At 39.2% G+C, this 13,113-nt stretch overlaps 3 protein-coding genes and 1 pseudogene across 3 annotated transcripts; 2 read left to right on the top strand and 2 right to left on the bottom strand.

The window, feature by feature from the left end:
* Positions 1-4,203: 4,203 nt before the first annotated feature.
* Positions 4,204-5,327, bottom strand: LOC116168502 (phospholipid-transporting ATPase DNF1-like). Its single transcript, XM_031484386.1, has one exon. The coding sequence runs from the start codon at positions 5,063-5,065 to the stop codon at positions 4,205-4,207; it is 861 nt and encodes a 286-aa protein (XP_031340246.1). The 5' UTR covers positions 5,066-5,327; the 3' UTR covers position 4,204.
* A 2,109-nt stretch (positions 5,328-7,436) lies between these two features.
* On the bottom strand, positions 7,437-10,163 carry LOC116169403 (putative nuclease HARBI1). The gene is made up of 2 exons (XM_031485486.1): positions 9,692-10,163; positions 7,437-9,631 (listed from the first exon to the last, which is right to left on the bottom strand). The coding sequence occupies exons 1-2, from the start codon at positions 9,901-9,903 to the stop codon at positions 8,758-8,760; spliced, it is 1,086 nt and encodes a 361-aa protein (XP_031341346.1). The 5' UTR covers positions 9,904-10,163; the 3' UTR covers positions 7,437-8,757.
* Positions 7,634-8,791, top strand: LOC116169404 (myb/SANT-like DNA-binding domain-containing protein 3). Its single transcript, XM_031485487.1, has 5 exons — positions 7,634-8,053; positions 8,109-8,153; positions 8,205-8,285; positions 8,342-8,419; positions 8,473-8,791. Exons 1-5 carry the CDS (start codon positions 7,663-7,665, stop codon positions 8,730-8,732), a joined length of 855 nt encoding a protein of 284 aa, XP_031341347.1. The 5' UTR covers positions 7,634-7,662; the 3' UTR covers positions 8,733-8,791.
* A 1,008-nt stretch (positions 10,164-11,171) lies between the features above and the next one.
* On the top strand, positions 11,172-11,978 carry LOC116169157 (annotated as a pseudogene).
* Positions 11,979-13,113: the final 1,135 nt, after the last annotated feature.

Here is a 13,113-nt window from a genome sequence, read left to right as displayed (position 1 = left end):
AAATATTTATTTCTTCATCTTCAGATCTATGCGTCAGTTTTGAAATACAAGTTAAAAATTGCAATGTAAGGTACGGCAAATTGGCTCGGCATGTTAGATAAGTGTGATTAGTGATTACTATTGATGAGGTTATGACAGAAATGTCCATATGATGCTAGATGTAAAAGCTACAGGCTATTACTTTCTTATCTCTTATGGACGCCACATTGGTTATTTACGGAATGAGATAGACAAAAAAAGAAATTCCTTTAAATGCAACGCCGTCATAGTCATGTTGATTCGGCAAGATCTAGTTAGTCGTGGGTGTTTGGATGGATGACAAATGAATGTAAAACACGAGGTAAAACATTTGATTTTGAAATTTTTCTTGTAAATTTATGTAAAAATTACAGTCATTATTTTTCTTTTTTAGTCCTCTATCTCATTTCGTAAAAATCCAATATAGCGCACATTAGAAATAAAAAAGTATTAGTCGACATAGCTTCTACATCTAGCGTGCTATAAAAATTGCTGAAAACAGATTCAGATTCTCAGAAAAAAGTGCCTATAGAAGGTGCTAATGGGAGCCGCCCATTTAACTTTTTCGGTGGTATCAGTTATTTTCAAAGATTTTTCAAAAATTTCAAAAGCGTTTTTTTAGCCACAAAACGGGGAATCTTTGCTCCCATTTAACCTACACTGTACCTTTCACCGTTACGGAGATCCCAATGGTGAGCCACTAATTTAAACCACCCTGTACAGATATCGCGTTTTCGACACTTTTGTACGGTATATCCGTAATTGTTGGTGATATCAAAAAGGTAATATAGGCGTCATGTGCTCTTTTCTGGTCAAATTTAAAATGGTAAAATGGAAATTTGAACATATTCGTTCGCCTTAAGAAATACGGGGAAAAATACAGAAAAATGTTCCATAAACATTTGTTTATGATAAGTGAATAATCTTCAGAATAAAAATTAAGAAAACTGAACAACCTCCAGGTCAGTATAACACGCTCGGGGATGGCGCCCAGATGTCGCCAATCACACATCTTGTAGCCCCGTCTCTAAAGTTGTTAATTACATCGATAGGTACGTGTACACTCCTCGTCCTTCTACAAGAGTTCATCTACGGGCCCGCATTTACTGCCAGCCAACCAGCCAGCCGAAGTGTGCTTAATAGGTACCTTTTTACAAATAAATTTGCAAAAATGCGCTAAAAACAGGTATTGAGCTATTGACAACGTAATGAACCATTTAATTAAATACCAGCCTTTTACGTGGGAATAACCGCAGGACTTAATACAATGTGGAGTTAATCGGATCAACAATTGAAATCCGACAGATTAGGTTTTCTTTGCAATCGCCGCAATCAATAGCATCCAATCGGGCAATAAAACCTCTCTGGTTACACAATTGAAAACATTCAAACGATTAGTTTACGTTTGAAGTTCGCGTATGACAATTAAAACCACAAAACTAACGGAGTATTACGTAAACGAGTTCATAATGCGTGGTAGGTCTTACAAGACAAACCAGATTAAGGTTGGAGTTCAGAATAGAAAGGCAGACCCTCGAGTGGATACTTATAAATATAATATTAGCAAAGTTATAATTAACATTAATATAACAGTAATTGGATGTTCTGGTTTACATTGTGTAAAACTGGACCTGTGAATATGTGAAATTAGAGTAGACCTTGTATATACAAAACAAGTCATCTTAGCGGTACACTTTGTTTTGTATTTCAAGAAAATCTTCTACCGAAACATAGATCACATTAGGAATGAACGAGAGTAATTTAAATATTGCCCGGTTACTTACAGTAAATAGTTAAACAGTTCGGGATTCCTGCTAAAGTAACTTGTCGCATATGTGTTTCCGGCTTATACAAAACTTACTTAATTTTGAAAGGAGCTATACCTATGCAAAAGCTGTGCGATAAACTTTTTGATGTGCAATCATAGCATATAAATTAAAAAATTGGGCTTCGTCCGGGAATCGAACCTGGGCCGCATATTTTCTATAAATCATATTGTAATAACATTTGGCATCATGGTTGCCCATAAAAGAAATGTACTGTAAAGTCAATGTGAAACGGGCTATAGTTACTTTATACAGAAATGTCAAATAATTTGCTTTTGATGGCGCCATCTTGAATTTATGCTAACATTTTTCCATATGTAGTTTTCAAAACAAATGAAATAATTAAATGAAGAGAGAATCACATTTATGAGTTTATGACTCGGTTTATGACGTCAGTTTCAGCACCAGTGAAACAAAGTTTACTCACATAATGATTTCCTCTACATCGATAACACCTATTGGATAAACTATAAACATTTTAATATACAGGGTGATTCCTATAGTACCTGCCACCGTTTGGGAGCGTATAGGGGGTGCCTAGGGGAGTATTTTGATATAGGACACTTGGGGTCGGAAATCTAAAATAAGGGCGCCAGAACCAAATTTATCTTCTGCAATTTCACGCCTGTATGTAGACAACCCAACCGACCGACGTTTCGCGCGGAGCGATGCAGAGCGAGTTAGCGCGAGGAAGCGACATGGGAGGGAAGGAGAGAAAACGTCAGTCAAAAGCACTAACGTTATTGAAAAATTCCAATTTTTTGCGTATTTTGGTATGAAGCCGACTTCCTACAAGGCAGTAAACAATAAATTCGGATGCAGCACATTCGATAACATATAAAACCGTTGATAAAAAAACTTCCGCAATTTTGTTCCGAAAGCGGCAGTTTTAAACACGCATTTACTGGACTAGTAGTGCGACCCGCGACCTCAAACCGAGGCGGCGCGCGGCGGCGGCCGGCGTGTGTATCGGCTGACGTTTTGGCGCTCGTTTTGGCGTAAAAATGTCCGATTTAACTTAAAAAATTTGGATTGTAGGCCGTAGGTTCCCACATCAAACTAGAAGACAATTAATTGCTCTACAAAATGCGAGACAAAATAGTCTTTTTTTCGTAGTGTGTCATTTTCGGAGATTCATTTTTTGATATGCTAAGGGCAGAATTTCTTGAACTAAGTTATTTTTCATTGACAGAAATTTTATTTGAAGGTTTCTATGCGGAAACGGGATAGATTGACTGGACTAAAACATATTTAGTTGATATTTTTCGAGATATTTTTTTACTTCTAGTTTCTAGGTTTGTACCTACTTCCGGTAAATGTGGTTTTTCTTAGATTTCAAATAGAATAGTCCTACATTAAAAACTTAAAATTTCATTTTTCAGATTTTTCTCCGAAACTTCTAAATGTAACATACATCCTTCATGTCCACTTGGTTTGTTTCAACCTCGGTTTCAACTATGAAATGTTGGTACAGAACGAGAAGGTTCGCTCAGGTGAACCTACAACCTTTAGGGCCGGCTTTTTTTTCATTACTGTGAACTGTAATCGGATTTATGGCTCAGTGGTAGAGCATTGGGTTATAAATCCGAAGGTCGGGTGTTCGAACCTGGGTTGAGGTGAATTTTTCATCTGTGGCGGAGATCGAAATTACCTTAGACCAGTTCCGAGCATTCTACCGGCTGCTCCGAATTAGGTTTTCCTGCAGTTTTCCTAATTTGTAAGGTAAATACCGGAGTAGTATAGACCAACTTAAGACCTTCTGCAGAGGCACCTCTAAATAGCATTATGCGGGTCACTCTGTAATTGGGCGCATGCCTGTTGAGGGCCCAAAACAAGAGAGGGATAAAAATAAAATAAAATAAAATAAAACTGCCCGAGAGTTAGCATCCATAGAAACAAATGCATTCGCGCCGTATTGGAATAGGAGCTTATCTATCGAATAAGTAAGTATAACTGGCACATGAAAAGCTGGTTCTTGGTCCGTTTTTGGTACCTACAGATAGTTATCGGCTTATCGCTATCGAAATTTTTAGCCTATCTCTCGGCATATTATCTAGTGTAGATATTTTTATCGACAAAGCTCATCTCAAGTACTTCAAAACGGGCGGAAAATTCCCAAATTCCGCGACCAATTACATGCAAAAACCGCGGTCTTTTACGGTAACTGCTTTATTACCTAATTGGTGCCCAATTATACACACACTTAAATTACATTATTCGCAAATGACCGACCATTGTAAAATTAACACAAACGGTATTTGTTCAAGGTGCACATTGCGGTGTTCGCAATTTTGCTATTCACATCGGTAAACAACATTTTAGTAAACCGTTAGGATTTTAGTTAGTAGGTGACTCGAGCCTTACCTTTGATATATTCGGCATGTGGAATTGTTCACTCGCTTATCGCTGGCGTGTCGTCTGCGATCTTCGAAAAGGTCCTTAACGGCGGTCACGCCGAGTACGAACAGTACTGGAATCATGGCAATTTCTTTGCCAAAAGCGTTAATCGCGGGAAACCAATTGAGCAATACGATAAATATAAAATACAAATTAGCGACCCTATGAAATTGTTCTAGTAAATTCCTAGGTAAAAAGGATAGTAACGTATATTTAGTAGTCCGAACTTTGTTATTGGGTCTATTGCCATTTGGATGTTCCTTTCTAGGCGTCTTAGGAGGAACCGTATGGTTAGGCACTACTATACGATAACGTTCTTCTTGTTCACTACGCGGAGATCGTCTCAATAAAGTACACACGAGCCTCTGCCACAAAGGTGGAGGAAGCGAACGTCTTAAGGTGTAAATCGAATCCGAACGAGATGCCTGTCTAGAATGCCCTTTTGAAGACGACTTCACACCGCTGCTCGCCAAGTTTTCGCCCTCTTTGTGTCCTGGAGGCAGTATGAAATCAGTTTTCGATCCTACTCTACTATGTCCAGGTCGTAACCCTGCGGAGGAATCTGTTATTTGACCTTGCGAAAACGCTCTTTGATGTCCTCGTGCCATTTTAAGAGCCGAAGGTCGACCCGCAGCACCTGCGGTTACGTTACCTCCGAGGGTTGTACTTCCGCCGTGACTGGCGCTTCTCCCGTGTCCTCGCACTTCTGGAGATTTTGTCTCTGGAAAGGTGTACGTGGCACATTGAGCACCACGTACAGAGAGCAAATCTGTTGTTGTCTCCGCAGCCCTGACATTTTCGCCTCCGCTTAACGTATTGGACATTCTTAAACATCTGGTACTTTCCACAATTCGCTTATCAATCTCTTCTGAATGCGAACTAAGCAATTATTTATTTATCGAATGCACATAAAAGTCGGAACACTAATCACTAGCCTTTACTCATAAAATGTATGTTTTTTAAGTTCATAATGAATTAAAAAGTGTCGCAGATATTGTTAAAAGTTTTATTGACGTACTAATAAACTACTTAACCTCACGTACGACAAAAACCAACACAACTTCCACTCACGAAAGCACAACATTAACTAAACACACGCGATACAAACCAGTAAACCTATCTAATCGCCATCTGTCAACTTGACAGCAACCTTTGCCTAGCAACCAACATAAAAGATTGAAAAACACAGCGGAACGCTCGGTAACTGTTTTTTTACAGAGACGTATTCAGGTATATTGGTTCGGTGACGAAAATTTGATTAAAAATCACTTTATTGGATAAAACAAAAAAATGTAAATGTCTATATGGACTATGTATGTTCGTACGAGTGTGTGTCACGTTTGGTATTATTATTGATGGTAGGGCCGAGGATGCAAACGCATCGGATGTAACTACAGGGTGATTCCTATAGTACCTGCCACCGTTTGGGAGCGTGTAGGTGGTGCGTAGGGGAGTATTTTGATATAGGACACTTGGGGTCGGAAATCTAAAATAAGGGTGCCAGAGCCAAATTTACCTTCTGGAATTTCGCGCCTGTAGGTAGGCAACCCAACCGGCCGGCGGTGCACACGGAGCGATCTCAGGCGGCGATGTGTGGCTGACACTTGATCAGAATTTTGTTTAAACCCACGAAATCCCGTCTGCAACGACGCGTATCAAGTGAATAAACACTATGGCAATAGTATAATAATAGTTGGCTAGATGTAGGAAGTGCATTGAGAACAACGGTGGCCACGTTGAACACTTGTAAACGTTATTGCTTTTGACTGTCGTTTTCCCTCCTTCCCTCCCATGTCGCTTCCTCGCGCTAACTCGCTCTGCATCGCTCCGCGCGAAACGTCGGTCGGTTGGGTTGCCTACATACAGGCGTGAAATTCCAGAAGATAAATTTGGTTCTGGCGCCCTTGTTTTAGATTTCCGACCCCAAGTGTCCTATATCAAAATACTCCCCTAGGCACCCCCTATACGCTCCCAAACGGTGGCAGGTACTATAGGAATCACCCTGTATGTAAGTAACATTTGCGGTGACGTTTAAAGTCAGTGCAGTGTGTTGAGAAAGACAGCCGCGTATTTAAGTGTATTTACACATTATTTTATTAGTATTAATTTGTAGTATATAATAATAAAAAGATGGATGGAGTAACTTATCACTTGGGTATTCAGCTTTCAGCGTTGATGTTGACTCTTCCTTTAAATACAATTCAATTTGCTTATATAAGTAGTAAACGAAAGGTTTCTAGAAAAATCACGGAACATTCTCGAACAGTCCAAATGACGTATCATATTTCAAGGAAAGAATGCGCCACATCCACTTTCATCCCTTATCGCCGGTGGCTAATCTTTTATCGACTTCATGGCAGCTCTACAGAGGTTCTCCTGTGCACAGGTCGTGACGACTAACATCTCTGCCTGAAACACGGGACGATGCTGATCAAGGAAGAAGCAGATGTCATCTCTCGCGATCGATCACCATATAAATACGCATGCTTGTTCTCCCTACTGGTAGGGTTGATGGACGATTGATCTGAGTTCAACCCTAGGTTCAGCCATTGCTCCATGTCCGCGGTAGAATGGCTTTATAACTTTTTGGTCTTAGTGAGACAGCCCGGAGGGACTCCCTGATATCCATCCTTGCCCAAGGCAAGGTTCCTTTCACTCACCCAATGCGTTTAACAGCATAGAAGCTCTCCGAGCCTCCGCCCCCATAGCTGAGCCCAAATCCGCTCACCTTCTATTCGTGAATGGCCATTGCTTTTCAGCTATCACAAGATCGCCCTTATATATACGCTCCGTCCTCGTTCACTGTGCGGAACAGCCAATCAAGCACCAGGCACCACAGTATAATAGAAAGTTTCCTGAAAACAACACTCCACTCTGCGGCAGGGGTTGGACCTCATATCAAATAGTATAAGTCCGGTAGAATTATTTTTTACGTGTTCCTGTATCGATTCTGGTTTTGTGCTTCAGTAATTTTAGGTTCCGGTACCAGTTGTTTTTCGGTTCGAAGAATTCCATAATATAAATAAATAAAAAATGTATGGTACACAAGATTCAATTACAGGTACATTATTGTTTTTCTATAAATATTTTTTTGTTGAATTGAAACGTCATTTTAGCTTGCGCGTTTGCTTCACCTCTGTAAGCTGCCTGATTTTTTCTACTTTCCTTTCCAATAGCAGTATAAGTAAAACACTAAGGGCCGGTTGTACAAGTGTGAAGTTCAGGGATGGTTTAACTAAACTACGCCCAAGTTTTGAGCGTAGTTTTCGTTTAACCTCGTTGTACAAACTGCGTTCAAACTTCGTTTACCAAAACCACAATTTTCTGTTGTTGGCAACGTGCAAACATGCGCATAAAGAATTAATTGGATATTTGTTGTGAATAAACTTAACCTTCAATCAATACTAGTTTATTTATAACGATGTGCTCTAACGAAAAAAAAGTGCGTGCAGCCAATTTTACCGCGAAAGAAGAGGCAATATTAACCAGTTTAGTAAAACAATATGAACATGTCTTAGAGTGCAAAAAAACAGATGCGGTTACGAACCAACAAAAGACCGAAGCCTGGTCAAATGTTGCTCGGGAGTTCAATGTAGTAAACGACAGCCACCGTAGTGAAGCTGTGTTAAAAAAGAAGTTCGAAAATCTAAAGAAAAGGGTGAAAAAGAAACTGTCTGAAAATAAAACGTATTCAATGGGAACTGGGGGTGGTCCTTACAAAGACACCCCATTAAATGACACCGAAGAGGGCATTAAAGATATACTTGGCCCAAGAGCAGAGGGATTTCAATCACAATTTGATGGGGATGCTAGTAAGTAAAAAATGTGTACATTATAAACAATTTACATACATTTTACTACTTCCAGTTGAAATTGAAATACCAGAAACAGACGACCTGCAAGTTAGTAATGGTAAATAAGGACTTCCAAGTGTGTGTGTGGTTCAATATTGTTTCGTTACAGAGATGATAGTAGAGTTTGCTAACGATCACGACTACAGTTCGACCGTAAAACCATCTGCAACAGATGATATCGAAAATAATGGTAGTATACGGTACTGGTCATAAAGTATTAAATCTAAGTTCCTTCTGAATTTGTAGGTGATAAAAACTGGAAAAAGTACACACCTAATATGCTTAAAAGAAAAAAATCAGCTGCGCTTTGTGTAAACACCACTGGTAAAATCACTTTCAGAAATGTACTATAAATACTAATTATTTTAAAATTTTAGATACATCCCAGGGTGTTATTAACAAGAAGATTTCGCAGTGGGCAGAGGCTAAAACAAAACTGGAAGAGAGTAGAATGGAAGGTGTTTTGGAAGAACAAAAAGTAAAATTAAAACATACGGAAGAGGAACATAAGTTAAATTTAGAAATAAAAAAGACAAAATCTGAGTTCGAACTAGAATGTATGAAAGAAGAACACAAATTAAAAATGGAAATTTTGAAGTTACAAAAAGATATGTTATTAAAAAATGTTAAACAATAAGTTTGTTCGTAATATACACTGTACACTATGCTAAGCGATTAAAGTATTCGTGAATAAGGTGATGACGTACAGCATTATTTAGTCCATTGTTGTAATATGGAACATTTTCCACTTCGAAATTTATTTCAGCAGCTGCAATAGCTTCTTGTTCTTCCTCATTTATGTCTGGCAGTGCATCATTAAAGTTCCTAGCTATATTATGTAATACTGCAGTTGCAATTACTATAGCCTCGACCTTTTCTGCGCGTTGTCGAATCCCAAATGACAATATGGGAAATCGGCGTTTCATCACACCAAAGCACCGTTCTATTGGGTTACGTGTGCGTATTTGGGATTCATTGAATAAATTTTCAGTACGAGTGATCGGATTTCTTAGAGGAGTAATTAAATACGGCTTAATAGCATATCCTGCATCTCCAACTAATAAGTACCCTCTAAAGTCTCCATTCTCAAATTGATTTCTTATTTGAGAATGTAAAAATATTGTGCTATCATGAGATGACCCAGGCCATCTGCATACAATATTTTGAATCCTCAGGCTTGCATCACAAACAGCTTGCACATTATAAGAAAAAAAATTTTTCCGATTTCGAAAAATCTCAGCATTGTTACCGGGGGATATAATCTTCACATGGGTACAGTCAATAGCACCAATGCATTTGGGGAAACGACTAATCATGTAAAAGCCTCTACTTCTTTCTCTCATTTCTTCCTCTGTGGTAGGCATTTTGATAAAAATGAGGTGTTGACTGGCAATGGCTCGACAGACTTTTGTAGTAAGTCTGCTTGCAGTAGATTTATCGATGCCAATAAAGTCGCCTGCAACTGACAAAAAGCAGCCAGTTGCTAAATACCTTAGTGCCAATAATACCATACACTCGGCACTTACTGCAAAGTTTCTGTAACGAAATTATACGATGTGGTTGGGTGGTAGCTACACTATAGGGTCGTTTTTATACCTGTTTGTGGGATGTGATATTTCTTCTTGTATTAAATCAATTACAAAACGAACTGAATCTTTGGATAACCTAAATCTATTTAAAAATTCCTTATCATTCCACTTTGTAAAGTGGTTATCTCGGTGCCTATATATCTTTGCTGCTCTTCTGCGTCCAATTATATTAATTACTTCTAGGAAATCTTCATCATCTGTTAGTGCATGCAACTCCATTACAATTTGGAGGGTAACAGCATTGATTATGTTAATCAATGGTAACAGGTATTACATAAAATTATAACCTAACAAAACTAACAAATCGGTGACTATGCGCAAAGAACCAAAACTAAGCTTAAACCAACAAAATCGGCTGCTTAAATAAAACAAAACTTAAGTTGCGTTTAGTTGTTGAGTGAAGTATGTACAACACTCTAAAAAATTGAACTGTGTTTAAACTCAGCTTAATTCTTAAACTCTGCTTAAGCTATACTTGTACAACCGACGTGTCGCCACCTTTCACACACCTCACAAGTAGATGGCGATGTAAAATTTGCTGCCAACTTAAAAAAATTGACAAATAAAATCTGAATAGCTGTCATTTTTTATAACCTAACTTCATAGTACTGTCATTCCCTTTAAATAAATCAAAGAATTTTTCACTTTACTGCCCGACCTTTCAAGACGATGGCATTCGTTAAAAAAAATAGATTGATTGTACTCTGTCGAATAATTTATTACCTACCTACTTACAATTCTATAAAATGTGTGAAACGAAATCCAATACGCACACAACAATTAATAGCAAGTATCGAAAGTTCATTAAATAATAAATTTGTCGAGGGTTTTGACGGGGCTACATGCTGTGAGGTCGGCGACATCCGGGCGCCATCGCCGAGCGCGGTTTACTAACGTGGTGATTTTTTAGTTTTTTCCTATTTTCTTCTGCAGGAAAAACTGCAATGGCAGTTTATCCTATTTGTTTGTAACTCATTGTATTTCCTCTATGGCTTTACTTTTATTCGAAGTGTCTACATATGGAATTTTTTATAAATGCTTTCGTAAATAGCATTGCGCATTGTCTACATTAGAAATTTAATTGAATACCTTCATAAATAAAACATACCGCATGCGTAAACAGTAAATTTGAAACCGGTGTTAGTTTTAGTTTAATTCAAAGTGCCTACATATGATATTTCATTTAACTGCTTTCATAAATAAGAAAGTTGGCACTGCGCATGCGCAAAACCAAAAATATCGGTACTCACGGAATCCTTGAGCCCTTTCAAATGAGCCCTATATCGCCCAAATCGGTTCAGTGGTGCTGAAGGAGTACGTGTGACGGACGGACGGACGTCAAAGTGCAGCCAATAGCGCTAAAAACCCTTTGACCTCAGTCTTTTGCCGTCTTCTAAATCTTTATTGATGTTGCATTAAAGGTGAGACGGTCCACTGTATGAGTGCGTTGATGGGGGAGTGGTCAGAAACTTTCTGAGCGAATCAGAATGACTCACGCTCGTGTATTGTCATTTAAGGTTCCCCCGTTCATTCCGAAGTCCGGTGTGAAGATTGCGGTAACCGATTCTCAAATGGCTGTGAGTAATGGTACTAACGTCGATATGGACCGGGTAACCCAGCTGCAGGAGGAGCTGCCCTCGCCCGAAGAACTGAACAACCTCAAACTCAACCCGATCGAGTTCGAAAAGGACGACGACGCCAACCTGCACATGGACTACATCGTCGCCGCCTCGAATCTACGGGCCGCAAATTACAAGATACCGCCCGCCGACCGTCACCGTTCCAAATTGATAGCGGGCAAAATTATACCGGCGATAGCGACGACGACGTCGGTCGTCTCCGGAATGGTCTGCCTCGAGCTGTACAAGTTGCTGAACGGAATGGAGAAGTTGGATCCGTTCAAGAACGGCTTCGTAAATTTGGCGCTCCCCTTCTTGGGATTCTCGGAGCCGATCGCCGCGCCCAAGATGGAATACTGCGGCAACGCGTGGACGCTGTGGGACCGATTCGAGATCGACGGCGAGATGACGCTCAGCGAGTTTCTCGACTACTTCAAAACGAAGCACGGACTGGAAATCACGATGTTGTCGCAGGGCGTCTGCATGCTTTACTCGTTTTTCATGGCGAAGTCCAAGGCGCAGGAGAGGCTAAATTTGCCGATGTCCGAGGTGGTTAAGAAGGTATCAAAACGCCGCATCGAACCGCACGTAAGGGCTCTAGTTTTTGAATTATGTTGCAACGATGCCGATGGTAATGATGTCGAAGTGCCGTACGTGAAGTATACGCTACCTTGAGTTATATTAATGTAAGTAACCTGTATTTGCACAGACTTAAAATTTCAAGTGACTTCATGGACCGTGATTGATAATTCCATCACCATTCTGTATTTAATTTATATTGTATTACTATTCCTTCCGATTGCAATTTAAAAATGTTTGTATTAGAGTCGTTGGAATGTAGTTTGCATTTGTGGCTTATTTTCTTATTTTTGTGTGAAATTCTAATAAAATATTAGTATTTTCTAGCAGCTTTATATTTTTCTAATGTTTACAAATTTTAGAAAACTTCGCTGTAAGCTGTTTCAAAAATTTGGTTTTGAATTGTATTTCGTTTAACATAGGAAAATTTACACGTGCACCGCTTCATAGCGAACATGAATGAAGGTGTGTCTGGCGATAACAAGAACCATATTGGAGAAATGGCCCCAGCATAGACGCGCCCATGATGTGCACGTTTTAGTTATTTTCTAGGGGAATTTTCCTAGTGCTCAAGTTTTGAGACTAGTGCAGCCTTGGAAAATGACATGTGTCACAGTAATTTATTTAGAACATGTGAGGTTAATGTTTGTTTATTAGTTGATTTGAATTTCGCGCCATGTAAGTGTAGGTGTCATTTGTCAATTCAGCATTAGCAGTCCATCTTAATTTATAAGTTCGTGGACAGAGGCCACATGCGGACTTTGTTGACAGCCAAATGAGACAGCTTAACGTATTCTATGTCGATGCGAGGCTGATGCCGGGAAAAGGCTAAATCGAGGTATTTTAAGTTTAGTTGAGATGTCGCCACGTACGTAACTTCATTTGAAATTGCTTTTGAATTTATGCGATTAATAGCCGCCTTGGACTTTGTTTTCCTTAAATGGCATTTCAAGATGGACGGAGTTCTTTTGAACTAGTAGCCCAATCTTGGAACTGTTTGAAATTATGGATTCTACAGGACACATTCTATAAGAAAATGTTTTTTCCGGGTCGATCTGAGACAATTTTTTCTTCGGGGCTCAAAAAAAGGCAGTCCTTCAGTGTTATACCTTCCTTTTTTACCAAAAATTGACTGCACCAAAATTTCTCGGGAAAACACATTTTCTTATTAATTTGGGTGCGTAGAATCCAAATCTATTCGTACTTTTTCGATCAGACTTCTCAATCAAAA

The sequence above is a fragment of the Photinus pyralis genome, unplaced genomic scaffold (assembly GCF_008802855.1).
Source record: "Photinus pyralis isolate 1611_PpyrPB1 unplaced genomic scaffold, Ppyr1.3 Ppyr1.4_LG4, whole genome shotgun sequence".
NCBI lineage: Eukaryota > Metazoa > Arthropoda > Insecta > Coleoptera > Lampyridae > Photinus > Photinus pyralis.
The sequence above is the reverse complement of the archived record's forward strand: the minus strand, read 5'-3'. Positions and strand labels throughout refer to the sequence as shown.